Source organism: Anastrepha ludens, chromosome 2 (genome assembly GCF_028408465.1).
Source record: "Anastrepha ludens isolate Willacy chromosome 2, idAnaLude1.1, whole genome shotgun sequence".
Lineage (NCBI taxonomy): Eukaryota > Metazoa > Arthropoda > Insecta > Diptera > Tephritidae > Anastrepha > Anastrepha ludens.
The window spans coordinates 81,792,016-81,805,991 of NC_071498.1; the positions used below are offsets into that span (position 1 = coordinate 81,792,016).

Genomic DNA, 13,976 nt, shown 5'->3' on the forward strand with positions numbered 1-13,976 from the left:
GCGATGTTCAAGAGTTCCGTGCTTCTCACGAAGTCCAAAGTGATGGGTTGATTTTTAGATATGTTATCTGTACATTTTCAAAAAATTTCGAGAGACAAGGTAGTAAGAAAATTGGCCTATATGACGACGGTAGCGGTTAATCATTACCTAATTAAGCTACCATAAAGATTTCCGACCTTTCTTATACTTTGGGAAAATTTTCAATTTCAGTAGAGCATTGAAAAGATTTGTGATTATAAAAGTAGCAGTACTGCGCAATTAATTAGCGTCTTTGAGTTAGCGCAGTCATATCCAGGTGATTTTTATTTTTGATTTAACATTTGTTTTAGGTTTTTATTTTTGAAGACCTTTTCTTTATATGGCTGTTCAAAACACTCTTTTATGATGTTTGTTTTAGTGGAAGCGAAAAATGTATTAAGACTTTGTAAAGCTGAAACCACTTATCTCGAGATATTTCGCAGACCATTTGGGCTTTTTTCTGGTGCATAAGATTCTAAATAGATCTAGTAATCTTAATTCCTCTTCATTATCACCAAATAAAAGATATTTACTTACATACGGACATTTTGCTTATATGTAATGTCTTTTATATTTAACTTTATTTACTATTTTCACAAAAGTAACAAAGTTTCAACAACAATTAATAAATTCATTTTCTAAATATTTCGATTATCAATATTTACAAATGTGCATTAAACCTAATAAATGAGAGAGTGAACTAGATTTGTATTTAAAACTAAGTACAAACGTATTTATATGACTGTGTATGGTTAAAGGTACGATAACTAGCCTAGCGATGTTATGTGGCCTCACTGAATGTTTAGCGAAAAAAAAAAATCACAAAAAATAACTTCATATTTTTATAGCTACTCGTATGCCCACGAGATGTATCAAAATGAAAAAATTTGGCTATAACGCAATTTGAGTAAAGTTCAATGGTCTACGTCAATGTGGGCAGACTACAGCCATTGTTCAAACGGTATTCCGCATACACAAGACCTAAAAATGATATCCATATAAATATTTGCATACTTTAATTAAAATATATTTAAAAAAATTTACCAGTGTTATGCCAGTGATAGAAGGCAGCCAAAATGAATAGATGCCACCAATTGTGCGAATGTCCAACATAATCCACTTTACCGGTAAGCCAACGCTCGGGAATTTTTGCTGCATAAAAGACAAAAGCTATGGCGCACCAACCATACATAGCAATCACACGAGGCACCATTAGCTGTGGAAGTGATAAATTTTATTATTTGAAAAGTGATTACACTCCTTAAAATCAATAATAAAATAAAAACTAAATATTGTGGAACCCACACACATGAAATACCTACCCGCACCAACTCGTTATCGAGGCCACCCATCACGTAGGTCCAATGCGCCAACGGTATTATGCCGAAGGCGGCCCATAGCACCAGCACTGCGATCTTGGCATCTAAGGAGACATTCAGCTTGGGGATCTGCACCAGCATCGCCAATGCAAACATACACAAAGCAATCACAGAATAAAATATGCGAAGACTCTGAAATATCAAAACAGGCAATGATTTAAAAACCCAGCTCTAAGTTGTCTTTTGTTTTCAATCGATAGGTAAAGGATCTTTCAAAAGTGACGCCTAGATGTCAGTTGTGAATAATTCCCAGACGGTACCTTTTCTATGTCGTCTTTGACATTTGTCAAGTAGCCAAATGTACAATCTTACCCAATCGAACAATGTATATGAATTATATTGATAAAAGTATATTTACTACATCACAAAAAACCTAAAAATGCTTAAATAAAACTACTTAAACGCACACCACAAATAGGAGGAAGAGCTCGACCAAACACCTAACAGAAGGGTGTCGCCAATTATTTAACTACATATTACTTCTTTATTTAATAAAGTTAGCGGAAGCTTTTCCAAAATAAGCGAATGATTTATGTACTATAAATAAAATGATTTCATCTCAAGCTGTCAACAATTGCGCCTCTGTAGACAAACTTGATGATTTGTTGATGAAGGCATCAATTCTTTATAGAATTGTTTACTATGAGATTTATTGCGGTTTTATTTGAGTTAAATTATCAATAATTTTTCCCCATATCATAAATTCGAATGTAGGTCAATAAACCGTGGATAATTTAAATATGAAATGAAACACTATACGGAAGACAACTCTTTAACATTTCAGCTCGATACACTTTAAAAAGCTCCCGAGTTCAGTTTAATGACTTCATTTTCTCCATTATTATGGAAATACTCGTAAGCTTTTGCTTCAAATGGCTGGCTTAACAAAACTATTTAACAGATCAGTCAGAAACTAATCATATTTTGTAAGAACATTCTTGACAAGCTGGATTTGGGATTATTAGTTAGATATTTGCGCACCACTGTATTTTTTTTATTGAAGCTAACTAATTTTTCATATTCGAAAAACTATATCTACTTCTCGATCAGAAGTTCCCAAAATGATACTTTAAAAGTAAGTGGTAAAATTTTAATTAGAGCACACAATTGAGGAACATGAGGATCAATAAATGCTTCCTAATTCTGGAGGGAAGTGATACAACAAGTTATCACACCTCCCTGCATAGAAATTTCAAAGCCATAAACCGCTTCTGTATTAAATAAAAGTCGCTCCATGCTAAGATGTTGTCAAGTATACTAAAAACACTGTACAAGTTCAAGATTTGGAAAAGCATTTTGATAGTTGATCGAACTTAATTAGGACCTTCTAAATTTAATGGCATTCTTCATTTTGCCAGATTTTCTCCAGTTTTCGAGGTAACAGTACTTGAAAATTTGCTTGAATTTACATATGGGAATGGATGGATATGAAAATTAAATTGTTCGTTCCTAAACTGTGTTTTGTATGTCTATAAAATATGAAAAAATAATAAAAAATAATATACTATTTTGTTGTTGTTTAATGCCAAATATTAAAAAATAATATCGCACGTTCACTTCATATCTCAATAATCAGTTGGGTGGGAGCTAAATGATATGGTGACCCGATCAAAAAGATTTTCACTGTTAATTTTTTATTTATGATAAATAAAACTAGCATTAAATTTCATATTCTTGGCTGCTTAATTGGAGGAGTTAGAACGTAAAACCAGGTATCTGAATAATTGTATGGGAGCTGCCTGTTATAATGAACCGAATTTGCCGGTTTTCAGTAATTATTAAAGAATTATTAAAAAACATTCACGTGCAAAATATTATTAAAATAACCTTAAAACTGCGGCAGCTATTTTCAAAAAAGTCAAAATTTAATAAAAATTTCAAGTACCGATATCGCGAAAATTGGAGCCAACCTATCAATTACCATTGAATTAGGCTTTGGTAAGACCAACTATCAAAATTGTTACCCAAAAAAAAAGTTCAAATTGCAGACGCAGTGACATTAGTGCAACTCTTTAAATTTCCTAAGGATTCGTATGCATTTTACTATTGCTGAAATAGTTACGAATAATAATATTTTATGAGAGGTTACAATAACCAAAGTGACGTTGAAAATTTTTCAGTTAAAAATTCAAGAAATATAGTATTTAGAGATGTGATCTTATTGTTCTCGATGTGAAAAATTATGAGCTTAATAAAATGTGGACAATTGGTTCAGGATTTTCTGTTTGCTTTCTCCTTTGTTTTAGTCTTTTGTGAAATCCTACAGTGTGAAAAAATGGGGCAGATGATACTAGAACTAACCTCGTGTTAACAACTTAAAGTTGTATACTCTTGAAGTATTCAATTCGTGTCATGTCGCTGTGAAAAGGTTTGTGCCTGACCTCCCCTGCGAGTTAATCGGCTAGAATTTGCCCGCGGTAACGGATGGCTGATAGTAAGAGGCGACTAAAATCCACACCTCATCCTGATAGTTAATTAGTAATAAGTATTGGGACACTGTCGATGGGAGCACTGTCGCTATTGTACTAATATTTACTGAGGAAGTTATTCTCAGAGAAATACTCTGAATCCATGAAGGGAGGATAACAGATCTTCTAAATCGTCGCATAATAATAATAATAACGCATTCATTAACAGTGATCAACCATAGAAACTTAATTTTTAAGGTTTGACAATATATTTTATTTATGGCAAACATTTTTCGGAAGATAACCAAGAATGCTGGAATACAAGATTGCGTCTTACGAATTCGCTGCGACGTCAAGAATATACAAACAAACGGAAGGGAAATTACTAATTTGTGATGAGAAGAGTAAGAGAGGAATACAAGCTGCCAAACAAAAGAATTTACACACACACATAAACTTTCGGACACAGCGTCAGCGGCATAAAAACTTAAAAAAGTGCATTTTGAAGTATTTTTATAATTCGTGCTTCGTTTTCAGTAGTTTGTTTAGTTTGAAAGTCACAAATCTTCAATTACAATACTAACAAGCCATTAACTGAATATTTACAAACAAGTCATTTTTCTTCCTTTTGTTTGTTTCTTTTCCTTCTCCTAGTTCATGACGTCAGCCGGTTGTCGAAATCGCGAAAAAAGTAGCGGTTTCCGGAAGACGCCAAGTTTCTTAACGAGCATTTTTTCACATAAAATGTGGGCAAAAATAGAATTATGGGCGGAATAAAAATTTGTAAATTCGCATATAAGTGCAAACAAATTTAATCGCACTCTAAGTGTGCAAATAAATATTGTCTCTATTGGCAAGAGCTACACGACAGCTCTTATATGCATGAATTTACTTCATTTCCATTACTAATTTTATTCTCATTTTCTTTATATTTCTCACCTGAAAGCACCAAAACGCATAGTACATGCCGCTTATATAAATCGCCACCAGCGACAGTGAAATGCCCAAAAAGTCCACCGACAAAAAGAAATCGTAATGTTCTTCCGATTTGCAGGAGAAAATGTGGTAAATTGATGAGAGCAGCATGCAAAGGCAGAAACAGACCAACAAGCAAACAACCAACACTTGATCGCTTATATCCGCGTGAACTTTTAGAAATTGAAAATCGAATATGGTCAAGCCGATGAACAGTAGACAGCCAAATAGATGACTCCAGATATTGATCTGTAAGTAATTTGAATTTTATATTTCTAACTACATACATATGTATGTATGTATGGATTTATGTATATACATATACATGCACATATAAAAATTATTTATTACAGTTTCATTGGTCCACCAGAAGACGCTTTGCAGGCATAATTTGGTGGAGAGGAATGTGCGATAGCCTCTACGAATGTAAGGATTAAATTTAAGATGATCGGGAGCCTGTGGAATAAAGAAAAAATATTTAAATAGTATTTACATACACATAGTTATAACATTCAAATTTGCAGAAAAGTTATAACTAATATACAATATAAAAAATAAAAAAATCCCCGAGCAATTTGTTTTACCATTCTCTTCACATATGTGCATATGTGTGTTCTTTACTACTTACATGTACATATATGTATGTACGGAATGTGCAAATATGTTCATATTTATAAATGTAAAGACATAGCGAGCATACGCACGCAATATTGCACAACCATTCCAAAAGCAGAAGGTTTCGCTTTTATCATTCCATCGTAGAATTTATATTTATTATTGCTAAATATCATATGTTTGGATTGGCACGCATGAACACATGAACATAAAATATGAGTACACGTACTATGTAGGTATACAAGTAGAGGCGCACATGTCGCCTTCAAAATTCAATAGCATTTTTACATGTGGGGTAATGCCTTGTAATTGAATCCCCTTCAAATGCATTTGACACTTTGTCATTGCTGTTGTTGTACTTCTTCACATTATACTTTATAATTGGACACAATGAAAACCGCGACAAATTGCCAATTCGATAACACAAAAATATATGTAATATATATAAATAATTATAATAAACAGTGGAAGAAGAAGCTTGCTCGCACCGAAACTGTGTGGCCCGCCGCACTAAAGGTCGTTGAAGTCTCTTCACTTGGTGGTGTTGATGACTTGTTTGCGCGCGGTTTTTACATTTTCGTTATTGTTACTTTTTAATAAATACAATATTTACATTTGGACATTTGGTTGGGGCAGCGACATCGTTAAAGACTAGCCAAAATAAAATGTTAATAAGTTGACCTTGATTTACTTTGTGTTTTTTGCCTGATTCAGTCGAGGTGGAATTTTCTGGTTTGACAAATCAATGTTTTGCTGCTATTTTGTATTTAAGAATATGTTTGCATTTGAAAAAATTTATGTGGGCATGCATATGTATTTATATATTATACATATGTACATGCATATGCTGTAGATCGTCTTACAGGGTTCCTGTTTTTTGATTTGTTTTGCATATTTTTCTGTTGACTTTCATTTTTTTTGCCTTAAAAATGTTTAGCTGATAAGTTGAAATAAACACAACTTAAAAACCGAAAATGTAGCAAACCTGTTTGGTGATTCCAAATTAGCTATTAACATATTTATTATCTATGAACTACATATATTTTCGTCATGGGTGTATACGTGAGTGTTAACAGCACGTGAGTAGTGAATAGGGTAAATCAAAGACCATTAATAATTGTGTGAATGACATTTAACCTTTCGGGCAGAAAAATTTACCAATGATGATTTTCCAAAAAGTTTACTTGATGAACTGCATCAATGTATGTATGTGACACGCAACATATCCATATACATATACATATGTACATACATAAACACTAGGGCGGGTCGATTTAAAAATCGCTCATTGCTCTGTGAAAATCGTATTCTACAGATCAAAATAAGAAACTTTGCCGAAGGAGCCATACCTCTAAAACGAATTCTGATGTCCCCCAATTTGGGTCGAACGAAAAATCCCACTTTGACCCATTTAGAGTGCTCCAATAGAGTCCAAATGTATGACCGACCCCTACTAACTTTGGACGGCCGATCCACCCATACCGGTGGCACACCCTCTGGAACTCCCCTGGGGGGTTCCCCATACAATCATTTCAAAATATCACCATTTTTGGCCTTTACATGAAAAAAGAAACTAAAAAGTTCGAGCCAAATTGGGGGGGCATCAGAATTCGTTTTAGAGGTATGGTTCCTTCGGCAAAGTTTCTTATTTTGATCCCTAGAATATGATTTTCACAGAGCAATGGGCGAGTTTTTTGCCTCCCCACAAATCGACCCTAATATACATATGTACATACATAAACACCTATCCCTGTTTTACACGGCAAATAGATTCCTGAGAAATCCGTGTAAAGCGAAAATGAAAATATTCTATGAAAAATAGTGTAAATCGAAAAAGGGCACATTTTATTATTTATTGAACGTAAAATTAGTGCACCAAATCATAAAAATAGTATTTTATTCACAAGAAACATGAAGCATGAATAGATAAACCTACATAAATACTCACATGTTACATACATACATATGTGCTAAAAACATACATATGTGTATAACTTAGAAAATATGTATATATTTCATAGAAATTTAAAATTTACAAAGTACGAGCGCAAAGCGATAGAAATAGGCGCTCCCCAAGGCGTACGCAAAAAGGAGATCTTCTCGCTGTTCCAGAAGCAGGCCCTTGACAGATGAACTAACACGAATACCTGCAAAATAACTAAACAACTAAACAAACGCAGCACAATTTCAACAAATCCAGAACTGACCAGTTGCTTAGAAAGCCACGAGCAGACATATTTAGAATTACTATATGTCAACAATAATCGGCCACTGACCTCTGGGAGACCATGCCGGGAGGATGGGCTGGCCGTACACCAATAGATGTGGAAGCTGCAATGAAAAGGAGTCTAAGGAAACAGTGTTTCACTATCTAAGCGAGTGTCCAAGGGTGGTTGCTCTACGACGTAGAATGCTGGATAAAATACGACAATTATCGATGATCAACGTGAAAGAAATTGCAGAAAAGAAAATGGACGACATAGGCAGATTCATAGTCAAATCAAGATAGTTCGACTAATAAAAAGTAGTAGTTCTACAAGTGGTGTATCGAAATGGCATTTTTGTGCTAATTAGATCTGGGCTGTGTCACTCACCACCTCAAAGTACTAACAGAAAGAAAATTTGAGAAAAATTGTTGTTAAACATCAAGAACTAATTTTTTGAAAAATATAAATAACACTTAAAAACAAGACAGTAATTTATTTAATTTATAACATTTTTTTAGTTTTTGTGGGTTTTCAGGGTCCTGATTGATGAATAATTTTAAATTATTTTTTTTTTTAATAAAGCATAGGATATTTTTTTTGTTGGTTACTTTGAAGGAGCGGTCTAAATAATATCGATCTGTAAAGAAATTTGTTTTTCGAATTCAATGGTAATTTTCTAGGCGCTGGCAGCGCGGGTAAATATTAAATAAAGAAATAAGTGTTCCGAGTTTTAGCCATAGAAACTTATCTATGTTCTCTGACCTATCCTAGTACATACCTACATACTCGTACATATATAAATTATATAAGGTTCGTGCAAAAATAAGAAATACTTAATTGTTTGGGGTAAGCCATTTTTATTTTTCTACAGGGTGGGCCATATGCCGTTTGCTTTTTGAACCACCTATTTTTTTGAGAATGGTAACACAAATGACATGTCAAATGTGTTCATAATTTACTTAAAGGTTTGAGATTTATGAAATGGGACGCTATACGCTGGAACAAAATTGGGACATATTGAAAAGTCTTCTTCTTCTTCCGCGGTTACAGTAAATGGCGAACGTTACCGTGACATGCTCAACGAGTTTTTGTTTCCAAAAATTGAAGAGGGTGACATGGACGACATTTGGTTTCGACAGGACGGTGCAACTTGTCACACTACCAAAGTTACACTCGAACTTTTGGCTACCGTTTTTGAATTCCGATATCAATTGGCCGCCTCGGAGCTGTGATTTAAGCCCGTTAGACTGCGTTTTGTGGGGAACCGTTAAGGACAAATGATATCCGAACCATCCAGAGACGATTGATGCTTTAAAACACGAAATCGAAGTTGCCATTCATGAAATTGTAGCCCAAACAATCGGAAATGTGCTTAAAAATTGGGTTGAACGAATGGCCTACTGTAAAGCCAGTCATGGCAGTCATTTGAACGATATTATTTTTTATTCATAAATGACAATGTTCAATCTTCAAAATAAAAAAAAAAGTTGGAACAAATATTGATTAGTTTTTTTTTATAGCCGATTCAAAAAGCAAATTATATATTACATAGTCTCCTTTTAGGTTTATACACTTCGTCCAACGCTGTTCTAGTTTGTTGATCTCTTCCGAATAATAGGATTGTTCTTCTTCTGCCTGTCTTCAAACAAACAGTCGGCGCATTCGCGTATCGGCACCCACGTCACTGTTGACAGTTATAATTTTGAGGTTGTAAAAGACTTCGTGTATTTAGGAACCAGCATTAACACCGATAACAATGTCAGCCTTGAAATCCAACGTAGAATCTCTCTTGCCAACAAGTGCTACTTTGGACTAAGTAGGCAATTGAGCAGTAAAGTCCTCTCTCGACGAACAAAACTAACACTCTACAAGACTCTCATCATGCCCGTCCTAACGTATGGCGCAGAAGCTTGGACGATGACAACATCCGATGAAGCGACGCTTGGAGTGTTCGAGAGAAAGATTCTGCGTAAGATTTTTGGACCTTTGCACGTTGGCAACGGCGAATATCGTAGACGATAATAGGATTGTTAGTAGTCTGAAAAACAGCCATTCGTTTCTATTCATTCAGTCACCTCCTCATTTGAATGAAACGTCTTAACCGCCAGCCATTTATTCAAATTTGGGAGCAAAAGCAATCCAAGGGATGTAAGGGAGCGAAGTTTAGAGAATAGGGAGGATGTGAAACAAGCTGGAGCCCTATTTCCAATAATTTTGCGACCACAACTACTGACGAGTAAGCTGATGCGTTTTCTGATGGAAAAGGAATGTCACTCCGCTTTCTCCATTCAAACGAATGCCAAACACAAAGAAATGAACCGATCTGGCTGAAACTTGGTGTGTGTTCTTCCAAGAAATAGTACTAACTAAGCGTAAAGCAAATCTAGTGAAACGTTTTTGAATCCTCTCAATTCTTAAAGATGAACCCATATAGAGTAGATCGTAGATGATGCTGCAATATTCGAGGTGTGAGCTAACAAGAGAAAAATACAAATTCTTCAGCATAGAAGGATCCTGGAACTTAATACAATTCCTTACTACAAAGCCAAGCATACACCTAGAATTGATAATCATAAAGGTTGTATGTTTAGAAAAACGACATTTACGATATAGATATGGCCACCAAGTTTTTCTTTTCATAAATTTTTGTGAGGGTGGCAGTGCTCAACTTGTAATCGAAATCAATCGTAACTTTGAGTCTACTGAAGAATAAGTGATGGTATTAACCAGCATTAATAGATAAAGAGTTATCTTCACACCAAACTTCCAATCTTGTTAAGGCCTCTTGAAGTGTAAGTTTTCAAGTCATCCGGATACATCAGGCAATGCGATGCCAGGAAAACGTCTGGAATTTCATTAACAAAGATTAAGAACAATAATGGCCCAATATGACTACTTTAAGGTACACCTGAGGTTACTTAGATGACGTCGGATTTTATATTGTTAATACGAACGAATTAGTTATATCAGAGAGGTTAGGATGCAAATCACTTAAGTAAGCTAGAGTGAAGACCAATTGAACCCAAGTTAAATTAATAAATTCTCATTTATTGTGTTTGGTTTATCTTTGTTATTCATTTTTATAAATTTCAAACTGAAAATCGTGCAGGACCGAAAGGGTGTGTAAAAGGGGGGGTACACCGCATAGATACAATCTTATCTACAGTTTTTGAAAATTTATTTGTAAATCTGAATTAGGTAAAAAATATAAAACGTATGAGGTCACACACCTGTAAAATATACACCACAAATTACAGGAGCAGCTCGGGCGTATAAGGATGTAAATGCTAAACATAAATATATACGCAAAATTAATCACCCTGTCGGCCACCGTAGCCGAATGGTTTGGTGCGTAACTACCATTTGGAAGTGCCCCGGGTTCGTATCTTCGGGCATGAAACATCAAATAATAGAAACAAATTTTTCTAAAAGTGGTGGCCAGTCGGCAGCCAATGACAAACCTCTGCCGTTCTCAAAACTGTAAGTCCCTCCATTTGTGGAAAAACATGAAATAATTTTTGCAAATAACGTTGTACATCAATCATATTTGTCACTAGACTAACAGCTACAGACGCGTTAAGATCAAAATAAAGATTTCCACCACACAAAATCATTTCTTGTTTTTAATTTAATAAAAAACTTATTTAAAGCCAAAAATAGATTACGAAATTTGCGCCACCTTGTATATGAACACATAAGTATATAATTATGTACAATTCTTCACTTCACTTACATCTTCAAAATTCAACAGCGTTTTTAATTCCATGAGTTTCTCTGTAGTTAATGGGTCAGACCTCTCTTCCAGCGGTGTGCCATGGCCCAAGATATTGGGTTCTTCATTTTCCGGAAAGTGGTGTGCATCCGCGGCATGTTTGAGACCTTCAAACTGCAAAACAAGCAAGAGAGAAAAGATAATAAGAAACACTTGAACGTGATTATTAAGGCAAAGAAACAATTAAAAATAGCGCCACAGCAAATGGCTCATCATTTATGTCGTCGGGTTTATGAATTATTATTTTGCATATCGTGCGAATGTATTTAACAATCATTTATTTTAAAGCGCAATGGTTGAAGAAATTTATTAAATATTGGTTTGATGAAATAAGCAATTATTATTCGTTTTCTTTTACCCCAACCAAGCAAAATGGGCAATTCTTCATTATCAGCAGAGGTCAATGGGTTTGTTTCCGCATTTATTTTGACGATTTTCTTACCATATTTTATTATTTTTTATTTTTGGTAGCTGCTAGTAGCAAGTGTAGCCCAAAAAGCTGAGAACCAAAGAGCTGTAAATGCACTAAATATTTTCGATCTATGCAAAGTAAAAATAATTCGTCAATTTTAGTCTAGTATTTTAAGGCGCGACTGATTTCAAATTAAAAGGAAAAGGAAATATGAATGGACTTGAATACATAGCTGGGTTTATTACACGAAAATTATACAGTAGCGGGTCTGAAAACAAAATTTCCTCCTCTTATATATGGATAGGCGAAATTTCATGGTGGACTAAAAGCCATGATTCCTTGTGAATATAAAAAAAAAATTAAGTAATTTTATAAATTACAGGAGAGGAAATTTTAAAGTGCCAAAATGTAAACTAAATTGTTGAAGTTAAGTTCTGGTGTAAATTTAAAGAAAGAATCAAGGCTTAAATTAATTGTTCACACTTTTTTTTCATAATAGACAGACAGCGGCGTTAATCGGGAATAACGACTGAATTCGGAATTATCTCAGGAATTAAGTGCAACTAATGCGGATTGTCAACTGGACTTAATTCCATAATTTAAGCGTATTAGGGAAATTTTCGATGGCAAAATTTGCCGAGAAATGACATTAGTAGTATGTATATCCCAGGGTACAAGACAATATCAAAAATGTTAAAATTTTAACATTTTTATCATTTTAACTCAAAAATTTAACATTTTTACCATTTAACTCATTTTTTTAACTTACAGTTACTCAAAATTTTAACATTTTTTAACATTTAACTCATTTTTTTAGCTTATATTATCTCACAAAATAAACGTTTAAATTTTGATGTGGGTCGAAGAGTCCAACCCTAAATTATTGTTACTCGTAGTTAATATTTTTAAGATATTAAAGATAGCTATTTTTGATGTACTAGTAATCAATATTTAGGTTGGTACAGTTAAAATTTTGTGTTGGGTCGATGTCTATTAAGTGAAAAAATGTTAAAATATTGATTACAAAATATTTAAAGTAATCTATTCAAAAAAAAAAAACAAAAAAGGATACATTTATTTTTTAAAGTACCTTTCAAAAAAAACGACGAACTCCTCAAAACAAGAGTCTTTGAGTCAGATTTGAACTTGCAACAAAATTATTGTTATAATTCCAACTGCTTAACCAACTCATCTAAACATCATATTCTGAAGTAATGTAATTACAGCTGAGTAGTATGCAAAGCAAGCAATGCTGATCTTATCAACATTGCTCACAATCTATAAATAGAATAAGCATAAGCACAAACCAAAAAAAAATGAAATACTGTTGAATACGAGTCACAAACTGCAAGATAAGCATAATATTTGATAAGCTTTTATACATCAACACATGGTTACAAGTGCAGTATGTATTTAGCGTTAGAAGAGGGTGGACGCAAAATAATTGAAACTTCAAATTTGAACTCTTTGAAGTTCAAATTTATAAAATTTACCCAATATTGGTTCATAACTTAAATCTCTTATTAAATATGTTATTGGATTAGATGGATAAATTTTACTAATATAAAATATTTCTCGAGTCCAATTATTTTTATATTTGTTTTCAAATTGTTTTTTATGTGATTGAATTCTTACTTTTTCTCCAATTTTAAAAACTGGTTTTTCTAAATTGTTTCTATTAATTTTAAAACAATTATCAAAAATTAATTGTTCATTTTTTTCATTTACTTCACATGGTTTCATACCAATAGTTCTATGTACATCTTTGTAATTATATTCATATAATATTTTATCAATTACATCAATCCAATTAGTATTTTTCTGAATTTCAAATCGTATTTTTAGTTTTTCATTAATGGTTCTATTAAATCTTTCTACAATTGATGATTTCTTTTCACTAAATGTTTGATATATGTTAATATTGTATTTATCTAAAACTTCTTGGAAATGTTTATTTAAAAATTCTTTACCAGAATCTGTATGAAGTAATTTTGGTGCACAACCTGCTTTTTTAATAATATTTAAAAATGCTTCAGAAGTTGTTTTTCCATCTTTCTTTTTTAATGGTTCTATATAAGCAAATTTAGAAAATGTATCAATTACATTAAGCATATATTTGTATCCTCTATTAATTCTAACATTAACTGTTGTCATAATTAGTAAATCTGCTGCCCATAGTTCATTTATGCC

General features: G+C 33.3%; 1 protein-coding gene across 3 annotated transcripts in view; it reads right to left on the minus strand.

Moving 5' to 3' along the window:
• Positions 1-562: 562 nt before the first annotated feature.
• The window catches only part of LOC128871957 (progestin and adipoQ receptor family member 3), a 66,567-nt gene continuing 53,153 nt past the window's right edge, over positions 563-13,976 (minus strand). For all 3 annotated transcript variants that reach the window (XM_054114162.1, XM_054114161.1, XM_054114160.1), the window contains exons 2-7: positions 11,336-11,488; positions 5,132-5,236; positions 4,745-5,029; positions 1,341-1,529; positions 1,063-1,234; positions 563-999 (exon numbers count right to left, since the gene is read on the minus strand). In XM_054114162.1, coding sequence (XP_053970137.1) covers positions 941-999; positions 1,063-1,234; positions 1,341-1,529; positions 4,745-5,029; positions 5,132-5,236; positions 11,336-11,488 — 963 coding nt within the window. In that variant the 3' untranslated portion in view covers positions 563-940. The remainder of the gene's footprint in view (positions 1,000-1,062; positions 1,235-1,340; positions 1,530-4,744; positions 5,030-5,131; positions 5,237-11,335; positions 11,489-13,976) is intronic.